Genomic DNA, 18,655 nt, shown 5'->3' on the forward strand with positions numbered 1-18,655 from the left:
TATGATATATGATATGATATATGATATGAGATATGATATATGATATATGATATGATATGATATGATATGATATGATATGATATTATTGTACCCAGCCAGAAATGTTACCAAAGCACAGTGGGACATTAGTTGGTTTATTCAAACAACATTGTGAGTTAAACACACAGTTTCTGTGTTTCAGAGATTGATAATGATGCATAATATTCTTCTACAGACCACTGACTTTCTCACACAGGCATAGTGGCTTTGTAAGAAACAGAGAATGCATTCATGTTTGATGGAGACAGACAGTCTGAGGGGGAGTGTGTCAGGGGTTGAGAAACAGAAATAGATATACTAAGAGATAGAGAGAGAGCGTATAGAGCCTTCATGACCTCCAACAGGAAGTGCTGAGATCTTCCTCTCTGTTCTCTCTGGCAGTCAGTCACATTCTCAACATGGGACACTTTATGACGAGGCCTCATTTTGTATTGCGGTGACGTTTAGCAACCACTGACTCAACAAGTGTATTGCGCTATTCATAGTGTCATATCAAAGCACTAAAGCCCTTACTCAAACACGTGTTTGGTGGGTGGACTGCACTGAAGTAGCTTTTCAGATCAGAAACTTTAACTACACGGAGAACAACATAAACAAGGTCAAAAGGTGAGCAGCAGATTAGAGCTTCCTGTCATGGGCTGTAATCTGCTCCTCAAGAACCTGACCAACTTATAGATCTGGTTCATTTTGTGATCATTTACTCACCATTATTATGTTTCAAATCCTAATGATATGCCTTTATTTATTCAGTAGACCTGAAATTTTGAAGAATATTCAAACTCAATCTAGCACAGCGAATCTTCAGGTGGCAAGTTTAAATATCCAGAAGAGCAAATGAGATTTGAAAGTGGTGGAGAGGAAGATTTTCACTCATTAACAATCTAAATTTGAGTTTGTTTCACACAAAAATCAATCATATGACTTACAAAGTCTATGGAATGTAGCTTATGAGTCATATGGACCCCTTTTATAGTGATTTTTTTGTTCTTTTTGAATCTTCTTTGAATTCACTTCACTGTATGCTGTCACTGTTTGGAAAATAATTCTAATTTTCTAATTTCTAGTTTTCATGGATGATGACAGAAATGTAATAATTTTGGATAAAAATGTTGGATATAACTTTAAGCATTATAGTGGAAACATTTGTTGTGTTTACTTTCTTTTTCTAACATTTCTGCCTAATAATTTATTATTATTCCTGATTATTATCCATGTCAATTTTGTATGTGTTACCTGGTCTTTATTTGACAAAATATGATTCCCAGACTTACTTAATCACATTACTGAGTGCACTGTTGGTTACAGAGTCTACTTCCTTTTTAGTAAAAATTTTTATATAATAGGATTATAAGAGGATTACAGAATCAAGAAGTTTCTATCTAAAGTATAAATCTATATTTTAAATTTTTTTCTGCATCAAATTCAAATTATTTACATTTTTTTTACACTGAATCATTTTCCAATTGTTTATTTCTAATTTTGAAAATATTATGTCAAATAACTATACATTCTATTTACTACCTTTAAATTAAATAGTGTGATATCATATGTGTGTGTGTGATTTATGTGACCATAATACGGTATATCAGTCTTACCTCAAATCCATGTTTCTCTGAAGGCACCCATACAAGTCTCTTAGCCGCCCAATCAGCTTGGCTGGAGGCGGAGAACACTGGGGTTGGTGACCCAGGCCCCGCCCCTGTGGACAGGAAGCGGGTGACATCATTAACATTGCCCCCCGCTGGCCTGGACATGGTTGAAGCACTGTGTAGGAGAAAGAAAGAGAGAGAGTTGTAACTGTTTATGGAGGAAGCACAGCACAGCAGAGAGACCAATCATTACCCTTAATAGAATTATAACCATCATCATTATGATGCCACTGAGGCAATCAGCAAGTCCATCAGTCACAAAGGACAGATAGGGCAACAGAGAAAGGCGGTGAGAGACAAACCAACAAACAAAAAGTGCTAGAGAGAGAAATAGAAAGAGGATTACAGTACTGTGACATTTAATATTGCAGTTATACTGAAGGATGGCCTGATAGAGAGCGCCAGTAACAGAATGCAGATGAGAAAATATGCGTGTGACTATGCAAAGGATGTACAAATCTGACTGCGAAAATACACACCCACATATAGATTTGTGTATTTTGGATCTTCTTGCTGAATATCTGCATTTACATTGACATCTATGCACTTAGCATACACTTTTTATATACAGTGACTTACAAAACATGAACAAAAGCAAAAAGAGCCAACAATATGCATAATATAAAATGCCAGGTTTATTAGATTTATTAGACAACTAGATTAGGATTCTGCACTACAGCATTACCAAAGAGCATTTTGTCAGACTGTTTGGGATGCTCAAAGATACCTGAAGTGAGCTATCCGTTAGTATTTCTCTTCATTTGAATGGCAGTTGTTCGGCTGACCCATGCGAATACATGTGATTTAATATCTGCCATCTTTGCTCATGTGTTCTAAATTCAGCCAGATTTTTTTTTTTGAGCCAATCAGTGATCACATGAGCTGTAAGAAGTATCTTATGCTCACTTAACTTAAACAATTTAAATTTACTTTATTCCTGTGATGACACTTTTGATCAATTTAATCGTCCTTGCTAAGTAAAAAAAATGGCTAATTTCTTAAAAAATAAAAAATCTTACTAAACCCAAATTTAGTTCAGTTCAAGGTTTTTTAGAGCTCTCCAGAAAGAAATGGGCACTGTTGAGACTTCAATAACAAGTTTTTCCATTTATATGATATTTGCAAAAATATCAACATAATACATATGCCTTTTGAATAGCTGTTTATGGAAAAATGTTTACTCACCCATTTACTCAGACTCATGTTTCTAAACACAAAAGCAGATGTTACACAGAATTTTCTTGCTGCTCTTTATTAAAAGTGAATGGGGACGGTGGATGTCGAGCTCCAAAAATTACAAGAAAAAAAACACAATTAAATGCTCTATATGATTTGTGCACTATATTCCAAGTCTGAATCCATACCATACTTTTGTGTGAAAAAAACAGACCAAACTTTAATCTAGCTCTCAAATGTCATCCATCTTTGCTAACATTAAAATATGGCATGCAAAGCCTACTCACTATTGTTTATTTTGGTAATCGAGTAACCTGCAGATTATTTTGACATTTAATCAAGTATTGTTAGCAAGTAATAACCAGTTACACTTCATTTAAGGTGTCCTTGTTACCATGTAATTATACAATTAAGTACTGAGTAACAGTAATTAACATGTACTTATACATAATTTGCTGTTATTACTATAGTAAATACATGTAACATGGGTGACAAGGACACTGTACAATAACGTGTTACCCAATAGCCTTTAAAATTACTTTAAATACATATATAACAACAATGGAGCAATAATAATTAGCTCAATAAAGCATTAAAAGTAAGCTTAAGATACATAAGTACTGTATATCCATATATCTGTATGATAGTAAATCAGACTGCTTTGTACCAAAGGATAGACAGATATGCATTAGATTAGAATATGCAAAAACATCATGAAAATTAGTCATGATATTAAAAATATTTATTTAATAATTAGAATAATGTACTTCAAGTAATGTACAGTTTGCAGTACAGCACAAAAGTCGTAATTACTCATTTTTATGACAGTCTTAATACATAATTTACACATCCCCATTCACTTTTACTATATGGAACAGAGCAGCAAGGACATTCTGCAAAACATGTCCTTTTGTGTTCACACAGAAGAAAAAAGTCATATGGGTTTGGAAAAACATGAGGGCGAGAGAATAACAGAATTGTAATCTTTGGGTGAGCTATTCCCATATGCCAGTCAAGCCAAGAAAGGCCCATCCTCATGTGTTCTCCAGCAATAGACCTTAGACAGGCTAGATGCTATACTGAATTTAATGCGGATGAAAACAAGGCTGTGTTACAATGGCACACACTGTGTAAAGGTACTAGATCATGCAATTTTCAAAGCTCACAAGTTTTTGTCCACTGAATTTTTTTTCTTCGGAAATACGTTTCGTCATCTGAACAAGCGTTAAGTTGTTAAATCCAATGATCACACTGTCCTTCTATCCTGTCAAAAATTTAATATAGTCCTACTCTGACTAAGGTCTATTGGGGCAAGACACCTCTTCCACCTTTCCACTTTGTTAGAGTGCACAAGAGAAGAAAAGATCCTCATAAACCATTCTGATCTCCAGTATCGCTCAGTATCCCTGATTAAGAGTATTGTTATACAAACCCATATTCAAATCAACTAGCCTACATAATAAAGCACTCTGTTGTGACATCCAGGCACTGAAGAAGGCTGTGAGCCTGTGGGCGATACAGCCTGCTTGACTGGACGTGGTAGTGACCTCACCCGTCGCTGTTTCAAGACCGAAATTACGAAAGCAGGAACTTCACCAATTAAAGTCATCCAAGTTTTCTGACTAAGATTGTGCAACACAAAGGGAATGTGTATGTACTAGCTGAATTCTTGTTGCGTTGTTTTTATTTTTTTTATTTTTTTTGTCATCTGCTCCTTATCCCAGTCCTCAAAATTCCCCAGAGGGCTTCAGAGCTCTTTTCCACAGAACACAAAGTGATCGTAAGCGCTGGCTGGTTTAGTCTATGCATGTCAATCACTTGGGTGTGTTTTCCTATAAGTGTTTTGGCAGCTGCCGCCACATGACAGTTGAACCAATCTGACAATTCGGCCACTTTGATGACACTTCCAAATTACCTCTAATAAATCACACTGCATAATGTAAGATGCAGTGCCATAACGGACACATGCTCTTCAATATTCAGACTGGTGTTTGATCTACTGTATAGGCCTATGGATTTTTCGATGTTTGACTATCAAATAATTACATTTGCCCATAAATATCTGTGTGAAGCATGTGTTCACTACACTGGACCCAGGTTACACACATTACTCATCAACACTATCCCTCTCACAGAGAAGATGAGATCACTTAAATGTCTTACTCACAAGAGGTGAACCTGTCAAGAATGTGTGTGCGCTTGTGCATGACAAATATGAGAGGAATGAGAGTGTATCTCTTTCGTTCTGTCTGTTTTATTCTCTTTCTCTCATCAGTTTTAATGTTAAGTGTATTTTATTGGAATGATTGTTTGCTTAGCATGAAATATTATGAAAGAATCCATAAATATATGTAAAATAAAAGTAAATAAGGATAACGTGACAGTAACTGTAACAAAATAATTGCAAAATATAAGATAAATTCAATTCAAAAAGATAAAATCAAGACTTCTCTGTTGAACAGACAATGAAGACAGTATGAATTTTAGAGCAGTGACTGGTATCTCCAGTTCATATATACATTTGGCTGTGACAGAAGCATGACTGTCCTCTCTCTCTCAATCATACACAGATTAGGGTTTAATGCTGATCTTTCATTTCTAACTAGTGATATAAGAATATATAAACAGATGAGAGCAAATTAAAGAATCAACATGGGTGTCTAATTCTCCCTGACGGTTCCTCGTCACCTGACGCGGCAACAAAAAACAAAACAAAAAAAACACTCTCTTCTTTATTATAATACAACACCGCTAGTAACGTTCCCATGGTAACATAATTACAATACGGCATTTTTGGCCAGTCTGAGTCAGCCAGAACACGCCTAGCTGCCTTAAAATGCTGTCTAGGTAGTCAGTGCACTAGGTTTTGAGACATCGCGCCGGTAGCCGGGCTGGCTTCGTGTCTGTTCTGTGTATGTCTAGCAAAGCTGATCTATTCTCATTATAGAAGACCTACAATAGCCCACAAAGAGGAGCAAGCATACCTCGGGCATTAGGCTATATGTGACAAATAAACAGAGCACCTGGGTTAATGCAGCATGGAAGAAAGGCATGAACGGTTCATACTTTCTTAAGATGGCTCAGGGAAACACCCTTTAACGGTGATTACTGTATCTGCATGTGAAGATGAAACATTATTGTCTCTGTATGTGTTTGAATTATTTACTACATATCTATTACTGGATGCTCAAAGAGTGTGTTATTTGAAAGAACTTAATACATCATTTATAAAACGTTTTGATACAGCAAATGCGTGTTAATGTGCCCGCAATGTAACTGTTTTTTAAATAATGCATTTTAATGCCGGGGTCTTTCCAGATCTCTTGAGGGTCGTCCCTCTCCGGTGCCATTTTCGGCTTTATTTCGAGGCCCTATAACCCACTGAAACCTGATCACGCGCACGGCACAGAATAAGGAGATACGGACACAACACAATCAACGCGTGTCTTACCTTATATGTGTTAATCCACTCTCAGGATATCACTAGAGATGAGCAGAGAAAAGAAACGTGCTCTCGTGCTTTTCTTTCCAGTGTGAGAGTACTAATAGTGCAACTGCGGCTTTTCACATTACAGCGCTCCCGTGAAGCCGCAAACTCATTCACACTGAGAATAAAATAGACAGTAAAGCGAAGTGATGGCAAACGGAGGACTTCACCAAAACCCCGACTCTTCCTCACTACTGACCAATAGCGTTCAGGATTTACAAGCTTAATCCCACCTTCCAGAAAATAGAAGCTAATTAAAGCCCTTACTATCCCTTTAAACCCGCCTTGTGAATAGGACGGAACGGCCACGCCCTTTGTACTGGCAGCTTCTCGCTCGACAGCCAATTAGACGCGCGACAAAAAGATCGACAGGACTGAACGACCAATGAATGGAGTTGAATGGGTCTTGTCTAGATTGACGTGGCTGGAGGCCAATGGCAGAAAAGCCTCAGGTGCCGCTTGCAGGACTGTCGCGCCGTGGGCTAGAGGTTTTGTGCGCTCTTTGTTGACGGCAGCGCAGTGTGTCTGTCTGACGCGAGAAAGATCCCTGAAGCTGGACGCCCCAGATTCTGCATTAATGCCGAGGCATCTGAAGATCGAGGTCTGGATGGCCGCGCCTAACAATTACAGTCAGAAGTCAGAAATGGAACAAAATTTGAGGTGACTACAGATGTTTAAATTGAGAGCAAATACACTATTTGTACAATGTCCCAAAAAATAAATAAATAAGTAAACAAATAAAATAAAATAAACAATTTAAAAAAATAAACATTTAGCATATTATTATTATTATTATTATTATTATTTAATACATAATAGTTATACATACACACGTGTGTGACAAATTTGACCCTCAAGCATGATGATTATTATTAGCCTATTATTATTAAAAATAATAAAAATTATTAGACAAATCAGAAAAATTCCAGATTACAGCTGTTTAAATTGAGCATAAAAGCACCATTTGTACAACTGACAGATGCAATTTTATCATTATTATTCATAATAGTAATATGCTTATTTTCATTTAATTCAATAATTAACATGTTGGTATTGTTATTATTAGTAGGTAGGCCTACTGACATTACCCAACAATTATTACTATTCAGAAGTTCTTCCTTATAAAAATTCTTACTTTTTTTAAGCACAATTACGAGAAAAATTTGAATAGAAATGTAGGAGACGAGTCAAGAAAACGTTTTTGTTTTTTGTTTTTTTTTCACATGTCCATGAAGTACATTTTGTCTGTACAAAGTAATGTGAATGGTATCAAAGGAACAGAGGCCTCGACACTGATCGACCAATAACTTAACCGCATTTAGAAAATAAATAAAAATAGAACATGAGCCACTGGATGCCATGGTGAATTCATGAGCCACTGGATGAATTATGGAGTGATAAAAGCATACAATTAGTCAGGGTATAATGGATTTTCTTTAGTGTTTAGAAATGTATTAAACAAAGATGAGGTCAAAGTGCAAGTGATAGGTCCAGTTATGGCAGAAATGTCAAACTGGGGTATCCAGACTGACAGACAAGCACTTACTTACTCACACACACACACACACACACACACACACACACACACAATCCTTGTGGGGACTCCCCATAGGCGTAATGGTTTTTATACTGTACAAACTGTATTTTCTATTACCCTACACCTAAACCTACCCCTCACAGAAAACTTTGTGCATTTTTACAATCTCAAAAAAACTAATTCTGTATGATTTATAAGCTTCTGTACCCATGGGGACCTCAATTTAGTCAATTCCCCATGAGTTGGTTTGTATTCAGATTGAAGTCCCCACCAGTATAGAAAAACATGTACACAGATACACACACACACACACACACACTAACAACAGTACGCACACAGGCCTATTAATATAATTTTGTGGTCAAGAAAACTAATGATAAACAAGCAAGCTTACATGCAGAGAAACAGGAAAATTAAAAATAGATGACAATAGTAAATAAGTGGATAAATTAAAGCAACAATTGTCTTCAAATAGAGGGCAACATGTCTAAGATTCTCCTAATATAACAACTACAGAGCCCTAAGTTTAACCTGCGATAGGGTTCAGTCAGTTGTGTGTATATTTTAGTCCACACCAGTGCCATCTGCAGAACTGGAGAGACAATTGTATCTTCTGCCTACCATGAATATGCATTTGTCTGGCTTTATTTGGCCATGTATCAACTTCTAAAAAAAACCTGTCTGTGATACTAATGTTATGCAATCATATATTTAAGCATAATTACATTACAGGTGTAATGTACATTACTGTTTAAAAGTTTGGCCAGTAATTAATAATTTATTCAGCAAGGATGCATTAAATTGATAAAAAGTAACAGTAAAGACATTTACAGTGTTGCAAAATACGTAAATAAATTTCAAATAAATGCTGTTCTTTTGAACTCTATTATTCATCAAAGAATCCTGAGAAAGAACATATCACAGTTTCCACAAAAAATATTGAGCAGCACAACTGATAATAATAAGAGATGTTACAAAATTAGCATATTAGAATGATTTCTGAAAAAATCTGGCTTTGCATATCAGAGCAATAAATAGCATTTTTAAATATATTCAAATAGAAAACAGTTATCTTCGATTGTAATATTTCACAATATTACTGTTTATACTGTATTTTTAATCAAATAAATGCAGCCTTGCTGAGTGTAAGAGACTTGTTCACAACTCCTACCCTTTGCATGTTAGTTTATTACACATTTAATATGATTATGCATGCAGCTACAAGAACAGTAGCCAAGTTTTCTTCCACTTTTTGCGCTGTTTATTATTAAATGCATTTAAAAGGTTTGTGAAAAATGCTGTCTCCAGCCTGTTTCCATCCAATTGGCCCTTTACCGATAAAACAGTATGTATAATGGCATCATCCTTTTAAAAAAATGAACTGTTGAAAAAGTAAAAAAAGTAAATTAAATAATAATAAAATGCCACTTAAGCAAAGAGACATTGTTTCAATGTCTGTTTTTTCTATTTTGAATTACTGTTAAACATTTTAATGCGCTAATACATTTTAGCAAAAAATCCTTGGATGAAAACTTGACAAGTGTTTCAGCTCCATTTAACACATTTTACCACATTCAAATATAGAATTAAACAGATTCTTCTAAAAAAAAAAATGGCACACAGAAAGTGTGGAAAATGTCTGTTCCGTCTGTGCCTGACTGTAGCATCAGCATAATAAATCCTGAATTTCTCCATTACTCCTTAAAACCTCAAAACAAGCAGGCTCACCTTCAAAGGCACACCGCAGGCAAACTAATTAAAAAAAAACACACAAGAATAAAACCTGTCCAGCAACATGCTTTAGGTTAGAATGTTTGTGTGTTTGTTTAAGAATGAATGAGACAGAAAAACGACAGATGCCCCAGTCATGACATAATACTACCGAGTGTAATAAGTCATTTTCCATAGTTACTAAATTTACCATAGTTACTACACAGTTATAAAACACTGAAAACATGAAAGTCAACAATCCAAACAGTGGCTGATGACAGATGTGCTGTCCAATATACATATATATATATATATATATATATATACACACACACAAGCTAATTCATTTTTGGTCTGTGCAATTGTGACAAATATGGTGTTACATTATTACAAATTACTCTGAAAGTGCTTCACATAATTGTTTATGTGTATCATGATACAAAAATGCACTAACTTGAATAAATAGAAAATGAAAAATACAGTACATAAGAGAAACAACTTGAAAATGCTGCAGATTTTCAGTAATTTCCTATTTTGCAGTGACTCTAGCAGGCATTCCGACATTCAACACAAGACACAAGAGTTCTCGCAACTTTTGGTTGGACCTTTTTCTATTTTTTACTTGTGTATTATATTGTCATAAGAGGTTATGTGTAATAGGTATTTCCTTCCAATTTCTAAATTGTAAAATAGCTCATACTTGGTTGCGGCCCCAGGGGCCACTGTTGTGTCTTTATCAGGTGCACATGCTGGAGCCACTGCAGCTTGTGCTGATTCTAAAAGATCGCCAGGTTCAATCAGCCCACTGGGTCGGTGTTGCAGCTCTCCTCATGTCACAATGACCTTCTCTATCAATCCCTCTATATTCCCCCTCACTCTTTATTTTCTGCCGCAGTTCGATCTGTTTTTGGTCATTGAGTCTTTGACCTCATTTCAGTGTGACTGATCTGAATCTGCCATGTTACTACATTCTCCTGCACTCTGACTCAAACTTAACCTTCCTCCTTTCTGACCCTATCTGAAAGCTCTTTCTCTACAAAGCTCCGACTTTTTGGCGGGAATTCACTAAAAATGAATGAAGCATCAGTGAGTACATTTCAATACGGTACACTGCTAGACCAGTTAAGATTGGATCAGAGATGGCCACTTGTATTACAGTGAATAGGAGAATGTTGAAACGTCCAAGATAATCAGCAAAGTCATGGTTTGGCCTTTACAAAAATTCTTGGTGTTCGATAACAGCCGTGAAGTGGTTGGTCTTGTGAAACTTTGCTCTATACGATAAGTGTATGGAGTGCCAGCAGAATGAGTCCTAAAAACCCCAAAACTATTTAACTAATTCTGGTTCCGTTGTCCTCAAGTCAGTGGGTTTTTCGAATGGGTTTTTGGATAAATATCTGTAATAACACAAGCTTGAGATATTTTCACGCTATTCTACAACATACCGTAAAATACATCACTAATACCTTTAAAGGGGTCATAAACTGCCTTTTTTTATTATGTATACTGTTCTCTGAGGTCCACATATAATGTTATCAAGATTTGTACATCAAAAAACATCATAATTTAGAAGTAATAGGCTATTTTCTGTCCTGTTTTGACCCTCTGTTTGAATAAGTGTGGCGGATTGTAGACTCGGAAGTAAACGCCCACTGCTAGATTGGCTAACAGTTGTGTATGTTTGACAGCCTACATCCTTCATAGATGGTGTGTTTTAGGTTAAAAGTACATATCAAACGATCTGTAATAACAAAGCAATAGTGACCACGTAATTAAAACAGTTACTCACACTTGTGTGGTGCGACATTACTGTCGGATCCAATATAGTCGCACAGCATCGTCTTTTAGTGTCTATCTTTCTAAAAATCCTGCGTCGAATTGTGCTACGAATCTGCGAACAAAGGATCAAGTTCTTACTGATCTGCACAGCGTCTTGCTGTCTTTGGAGCATCTTTATCGCTTGGTTTCTGCGTAGACCTGCGTTTGCCTCTCTCATTATTTACACTACAGACGCGAATCGGTGGGCGGGGCTAAACAGGCAGTGATGTAGAAGCAGGCGTTGATCTTCTGCGGAGGCGGGGTTTAGCCACACTATTACGTCATAAAGTGGCACATTCCACAACCTGTCATTTTTGGCCGTTTGGCTTTAATATTGGCTTTAGTAAGCTGTTTTTATACGAATGAGAAAGTTTTGAGTTCTTAAACTTACAGGATGTTTTTATAGTACAATGACCTCTCATATTATGTCAAAAGATCAAGGGAATTAGCAAATTAGCAAATGGGTTAGCAAATAAGATGCGTGCAGAAATACTGCACTGGCACAACCGTTTAGTGAATTCACCCCACTATATTGCTCTTTCGTTCTTTTCTCCCAGGTGGTGAGAGGCCCCTTTCCCTTCTCTATTCTCCATCTTTTGTGCATTCTGTCTTTTCTCAGCCCATCTTAAGCATGACCTATTGTCATTAATCAGTCCTAAACTGTGCCTTTATGGTCCTCTTTGCCTTAGTCCCCTGTCCAAGTCTGTCTTTCCAGCCTTTGTCCATTTGCTGGTTCTCTCTCTCTCTCCCTACCCCCGGTTCCAACTCCTCCCTCCATCCTGACCCTTTCCCTTTCTTTCTCCCTTTCTTTCTTTGACCGCTGCTTTCCCCCGTGCCCTTTCATCCCAGCCGCATTGCTCAGTGTATGTGTAGGTGCTCACTGCAGGAGTCTTGTCGAGATGGTGGTGTGGGCCAAACGAAAGAGGGTGAGGGAGAGGGGGAAGAACAGGGGGATGGAGAGAACTGGTCAGGGCAGGGAGGGACAGAGGAGGCCATGAAACTGTTCACCTGCTGAAAGCAGCGTTCCTCCGTCCCTGCCACCGTCTCCACTCGGCTGGAATCCTCTACTGGTTCCAGAGGAGCCAGAGAGGAGGAAACAGACGAAGGAGAAGAGGAAGATGATGCCGGGGGTGCCAGATCCCCGTGAGCGGCGGCGATGAGCCAGAACGTGAAACCAAAGAGAAGCCAGGAGAGCAAGAAGGAGAGGGTGAACACCACGAGCATCCAGCGCCAGCGGATGTCCACGCAGGTGGTGAAGAGGTCGGTGAGGTAGCGCTGGCCCCTTTCGCTCATGTTGACGAAGGTGACGTTGCAGCGCCCGTCCTTGCCTACAAAGCGCCGTCGGGGCCGGCGGGACTGGCCGCGGCGTTCGTGGGGCGTTGAAGGCGAGAGGGCAGACGAGGACTTTCTCTTGCTCCTCTCCCACCTCCCTTCTGCCCCAGACTCCCCCCCGAGCGCCGAGCCACACCCTCCTCCTCCTCCCCTCCTCCCTCCCCCTTCTTCATCATCGTCATCCTCCGCGTCATCATCATCATCATCCCTCTCTCCGCTCCTTCCTCCATTGCTATCGTGAAGGTTGAGCCCTTTGCCATTGCAGTTGGGTGAAGGAAGTGTGCCTGACTGGGAGGAAGTGACATCATCACTCTGCGCCAGCCTCATGATTTCCTCCTCGTCCAGAGGGGTGTCCACAGCTGCACTGAAATTCCGCTTCACCCGAGCAGCTCCCATTATTGGCAACCACAGACTGACTACAAAAAGTCTGGGAGAAATGAAGCGTTCAAGAGTTTGCCAGATAAATCCAGAGTCAAAGTGGATAAAAAATATGGATGCAGCAATATATATCCAAAATATGAGTTGTAGATTGTATTCCACAGTGAGGCTTATGGCCTGAAAGAGTCCTTATTGTCATTCGATCCCGGCAGCCAATCATTGCCCAGAGACGGAACACAATCGCATTAGAAATCATCTCTGACATCATCAAAGAGTCACTACTTGAGTGGTATGTCCACTATAGGTAACTGTCTGGATGATTTTACTGAACGCAAAGTTTCAAAGTTGTTAGATGCATGCAGTGAATAAAGAATCCAGTTTCAATGCAGTTTTTTCAGTTTTAGCAATAGTTTTGCTTAGGTTAGGTGGTGGGCAGAGACCAGACAGAGGAAAACGGTGCTGCTTTAGGTCTATGCTTAACGTATAGCAACTTCATAAGAAAGTGAGGAACTAAAAGGAACTTCTTGTCCAGGCCCTTGTCATCTCTAGGCTGGACTACTGCAATGCTCTTCTGGCTGGACTTCCATCAAGCACAATCAAACCTCTACAAATGATTCAGAATGCAGCGGTACGACTGGTCTTCAACGAGCCCAAAAGAGCCCATGTTACACCTCTCTTTATCTCCTTGCACTGGCTACCGGTTGCGGCTCGAATCAAGTTCAAGACATTGATGCTTGCATATAGAACAGCCACAGACTCAGCACCCGCCTACTTCCACTCACTACTACGAATCTACATCCCCTTCAGAAGTCTGAGATCCGCTAGTGAGCGACGCCTCGTGGTACCATCACAGAGAGGCTCAAAATCACTTTCCAGAACATTCTCGTTCACCACTCCTGGCTGGTGGAACGATCTTCCCACCCCTATCCGGAATGCTGAATCCCTGACAATTTTCAAGCGACAGCTGAAAACCCATCTCTTTCGAAGCTACTTGACTTCATAAAAAAATAAAATAAAAAAAATAAAAAACACTCTCTCTTTATTTATTCCTTCTCTTTCTAGCTTGTACTTATTTGAACAATGTCTAAGAACTTGGTATTACAACCACTTCCTGTGTCTGTTTGCCTCTTTAAGAAGAATCGCTTTATGTATCCCCCAATTGTAAGTCGCTTTGGATAAAAGCGTCTGCTAAATGACTAAATGTAAATGTAAATGTAAAAGGCACAAACAAACAAGGCAAAAGCTCAGGCAGAGCAGAAGGATGAACTTATAGAACGTGAAGGAAAAACATAAACAAGCCTCAGTATTAAGCTTAAGAACATATAGAGGGAAATGGAAAAGAACAGTTTGACATGCATTAAATTGTCTAGAACATATTTGTGTAATAAATTATGAAATGAATGAAAATAACAGCATGCATGTACAGACCAAGCTTTCCCTTTAGGACCTCTTCACATTTCCTTATTTAAATGGTGAGATGTTTAAAGACACAAGAGAGACATGCAATTAATATGAAAACTGGTCAACATTTCCTAGCAAATATGACCTCTTTGTCTTCAATATTGAGCAAATATAACTCTGGAACACAGAACAAGTCCATTTCATATTAGACATCAAAACAATTCAAACAGTCAAAAGTGACATTCTGCCACAGTCATGTTTCCATCTCCAGTCTGCTTTCAACAGATTTTCCAGTCTCACAGCAAGAGCTAATTTCTCCAAAAGAAAGGAACATTTTGATTGAAGTTCTATAACTGAATTATTATTCAAAATTTGACAAGGAAAGTGCACACATTACAATAGTAAGAGGTTCAGAGTGAGATAAATTATGACCTGTTGATTCACTTCGAACTCTCCAAAAGCTTTAAAAAGCTTGGCGATGCTTTGAGATCTTCCTCAGAGTACAAGTCCAGTTTGGTCATCAACAAAACACATGCAATTGGTGAAATGTCCCCTAAAAATTAACATTAGGTCAGACAAGTGTAAGCTGAAGCACAGATCTTTAACATCACAGATTTAAAAAATAAAATGATTGGGGAACCAAACGTTCAGACCTGATAAGTGGTGTTACCTTTTCATATACCTCCTTTGAGAAACCTGTAGTTTGAGGCTTAATAAACGTGATAGAAAAGAGAATCTTTAAAAAAGCTGTCTAGTCATGAAAAGACCACTTGCACAGGAACATATCCAAGGATGAAATGAGAAAATATAACACTCAAAAGAGAATCAAGAAATGTGAGCATGGAAAAAGAGCATTTCTAAAGTGAGAGGTGCACAAGGTTTCATCTTTAAATATCTGCTGGCCTTGAAATTTGTGGTAGAATATTTCCACGGCAAATACAACTCAAGAATAGTTTGTCAGGCCCCTGTCACGTTCCTTATTATTTGAATCTGTGGTTTTTGCTTTGAGGACATCACAGTCTCTGTTAACTCCTAGAGAGAAAACATGTTATGAAAGTTAATATGAAATTTCAAGACAAGATAAAACTAATAAAAAACATCTCTTTGTGACATGAATTCTGCATTGCAAACATGCTCAATATATGCTGATTATAATAAAAATAATTCCAATTTCAAAATTCTAACAAGCTTTTTTATTTTATAGACTCATAAATAAAAAATGTATAATTACCAATGCTGACAGTTAATGAAGTGCATAGATCATCCTGTGTCTTCTTTCTTTGCCCTTCCAGTCAGCAGAAATCGGCTGCAAAAGATAAAATATTATGTAAAAGATAAGCGTCTTCCTAAAAAAAGGTACTTGGTCCCTCAAATTTAAACATCAACTATAACATATATTTTTTCAGTTCCATTCTGTGTCACTAGTACCATCAATTACACACTTCACCTTTCAAAAAGCCCCCTTTAAAAAGCAACTCTCTCTCTCTCATATATATATATATATATATATATACAACGACAGAGACGTGAGACGTTACACAGCAACACAGCAAACAGTAATAGAAGACACAAGACGAAGAGTAATCCAAAGGCTAGTGTGGGTCTGAGATCAGCAAACAATGTCCAGAGAGCTAGGCAAAAGAAGAATCCAAGACAGGCAGGAGATCAGGAAACAGGCAATCAGGCACAAAACTAGACGTGACTAGACTAGAGCTAGGAACTAGACAAACCTCGGAAATGGCTCCGTAACGTTGCTATCACTGACGTGGCGATAAGCGCAAAGAATACTCGGCAGTGAGAAAGAGGAAGTCCATGGCTTATGTAGGGTGTTTGATTGGTTGCAGCTGTGTGTGTAATCAGTGCAATGGATGATGGGAAATGTAGTTCGGTGTGAAGTCCAATAGTAGTGTGGTGCAAGAGTCCATCATAATGAGCGGGTGATCTCTGGTGGTGAGTGAACGGAAGGGCAGGCACAGGATTCGTGACATAGCCCCCCCCCCCAAGGAGCGGCTTCCAGATGCTCCCAAGATAGCAAAATCCAGGAGGGCAGTGGAGCGGAGGCGGAACAGGGGGAGGGACGGAGGGCCAGGTCCACGTGGAAGTGGAGAGACCGAGGACTGAGGCAGAGCCGGCAGAGCAGGGAACCAGGACAGAGCCGGCGAAGCAGGAAGCCAGGGCGGAGCAGAAGACCACCAGAGCAGGACAGAACACCCCCACGGAGGAGCAGATGGAGCAGAAGACCACCACGGAGGAGCAGACGGAGCAGAAGACCACTACGGAGGAGCAGACGGAGCTGAAGACCACCACGGAGGAGCAGACAGAGCAGAAGACCACCACGGAGGGCCAGATGGAGCAGAAGACCACCACGGAGGAGCAGACGGAGCTGAATACCACCACGGAGGGGCAGACGGAGCAGAAGACCACCACGGAGGGCCAGACGGAGCAGAAGACCACCACGGAGTGCCAGACTGATCAGGAGACCATGGCAGAGACTGAAACCTAGGGAGAGCAGAGACAGACAACACAGACAGTGCATTCACGGTCTCAGAGACCGAGGCAGGGAACACAAGAAGTTCATCAATAGTCTCCCTGGTGACCACTGCACGGGCAGACAGTTCATAAACCGGCTCACTGATTAGGATTGGCAAGGCAGACAGTTCAGCAGACACGTTTGGGGAAACGAAACAGGCAGACAGTTCATGAATGGTCGTAGTAGTGACAGGGTTAACGGGACAGACAGGGAGTGCATTTACATCTTCTGGGCTCATAACTGGACCAATGGGGCAGATAACAGGTTCCTTGATTGGAACTGGGCAGATAGATGGTTTGAAATTAGACTTATCGCTAACAGAAACCAAATAGGCAGACAGTTCAAAGTCAGATTAGTCAGTTAGCAGCTACATTCGTACAGACAGACCGTTCAAGACCAGGTGCATAGACGGAAACTGAACTGGTAGACATTTCAATGAGTGAAACCAAACTGGCAGATAATACACTGTCAGACTCATTTGTTGAAAGAGGACAGACAGATAGTTCAAAATTAAACTCACTGACTGAAACTGGACAGACAGACTGTTCACTAGTGGTCTCTTTGGAAATGACAGAGTTAACAGGGCATACAGAAAGTTAATTTAAGGTTTCCATGGCAGTGACAGACAGGAATGAGAGTTCCTGAACAGCCCTTATAGCCGCAGCAGAACAGTCAGGACGTTCACAGACAGCATCCTCAGGTGTGACAGACAAGGCTGAGAGTTCAGAAACAGCTTCTTCGGCTGGGTTGAGACTGGGCAATAGTTCACAGACAGCCTCTTTGGCCAGTTCAAGACGAGACAATAGTTCGTAAACGGCTTCCACAGCCGTGACAGAACAGGCAGAGAGATCACAGACGGCCTCCATAGCCGTGAAAAGACTGGCAGAGAGTTCATAGATGGCCTCCTTGGCCGGAACAAGACAGGACGAGAGCTGATAAGTGAAAACCACTGACACCTCTGGAGGTTCTGCAGCGATTGCCGCCACCTGTAGAGGTTCTACAGCAGTAACATCGGGAAACAGGGAGGGTTCAGTAATGGTCTCTTCGACCACGACACGACAGGCTGAGAGTGCATTGCTGGGCGCCACCACCACGCAAGGAGCTGAAGCAAGCACCGCCGCCTCGGGAGGTTCTGCAGCATACGCCGCCACCTCTGGAGAAACTGCAGCGGGCGCCATCGCATCGGGGAACACAGCAGCGAGCACCACTACCTCAGGAGGTTCTGCAGCATCATCTGCCACCTCTGGAGACACCATTGGGGATGCCAGCTGCGCGTGCAGACACCAGCGGTGCATTCCTCACACTGGATACCAGACTGGTATACCGAGGGACTGACCTTGACGATCTGGGTGCAACAGACAGGACGTGACAAGACTCTGGATGATCAGCTGTGATGTGACGTGTTCTGGACGATCAGCTGAGACGTGACGAGACTCTGGACGATCAGCGGTGACATGACTTGATTCATGAAGATCAACTATGACTTGACTTGACTCTAGAAGATCAGCTGTGACTTGATTTAGCTCAGGAAGATCAGCTGTGACTTGACTTGACTCAGGAAGATCAGCTGTGACTTGACTTGACTCAGGAAGATCAGC

General features: G+C 39.9%; 2 protein-coding genes across 7 annotated transcripts in view; both read right to left on the minus strand.

The window, feature by feature from the left end:
* The window catches only part of LOC107678126 (myosin-10-like), a 40,628-nt gene extending 34,101 nt beyond the window's left edge, over positions 1–6,527 (minus strand). For all 5 annotated transcript variants that reach the window (XM_016473285.1, XM_016473289.1, XM_016473287.1 and 2 more), the window contains exons 1-2: positions 6,316–6,527; positions 1,635–1,803 (exon numbers count right to left, since the gene is read on the minus strand). In XM_016473285.1, the coding sequence (XP_016328771.1) occupies positions 1,635–1,793 (159 nt within the window). In that variant the 5' untranslated portion in view covers positions 1,794–1,803; positions 6,316–6,527. The remainder of the gene's footprint in view (positions 1–1,634; positions 1,804–6,315) is intronic.
* Positions 6,528–11,696: 5,169 nt separating this feature from the next.
* On the minus strand, positions 11,697–14,568 carry LOC107678120 (uncharacterized). 2 transcript variants are annotated; one of them, XM_016473277.1, is made up of 2 exons: positions 14,555–14,568; positions 11,697–13,175 (listed from the first exon to the last, which is right to left on the minus strand). In XM_016473277.1, exon 2 carries the CDS (start codon positions 13,142–13,144, stop codon positions 12,275–12,277), a length of 870 nt encoding a protein of 289 aa, XP_016328763.1. In that variant the 5' UTR covers positions 13,145–13,175; positions 14,555–14,568; the 3' UTR covers positions 11,697–12,274. The 2 variants fall into 2 exon arrangements, 1 of the variants encoding a protein (XP_016328763.1); XR_001632916.1 differs by lacking the exon at positions 14,555–14,568 and having other exon boundaries at positions 11,986–11,996; positions 12,201–13,638.
* Positions 14,569–18,655: the final 4,087 nt, after the last annotated feature.

This window comes from Sinocyclocheilus anshuiensis, unplaced genomic scaffold (genome assembly GCF_001515605.1).
Source record: "Sinocyclocheilus anshuiensis isolate Anshui unplaced genomic scaffold, SAMN03320099.WGS_v1.1 scaffold1512, whole genome shotgun sequence".
NCBI classification, from domain to species: domain Eukaryota; kingdom Metazoa; phylum Chordata; class Actinopteri; order Cypriniformes; family Cyprinidae; genus Sinocyclocheilus; species Sinocyclocheilus anshuiensis.

What these genes read in the sequence shown, in the direction of transcription:
- LOC107678120 (XM_016473277.1), bottom strand. Translation starts at nt 13,144, where the DNA reads ATGGGAGCTGCTCGGGTGAAGCGGAATTTCAGTGCAGCTGTGGACACC.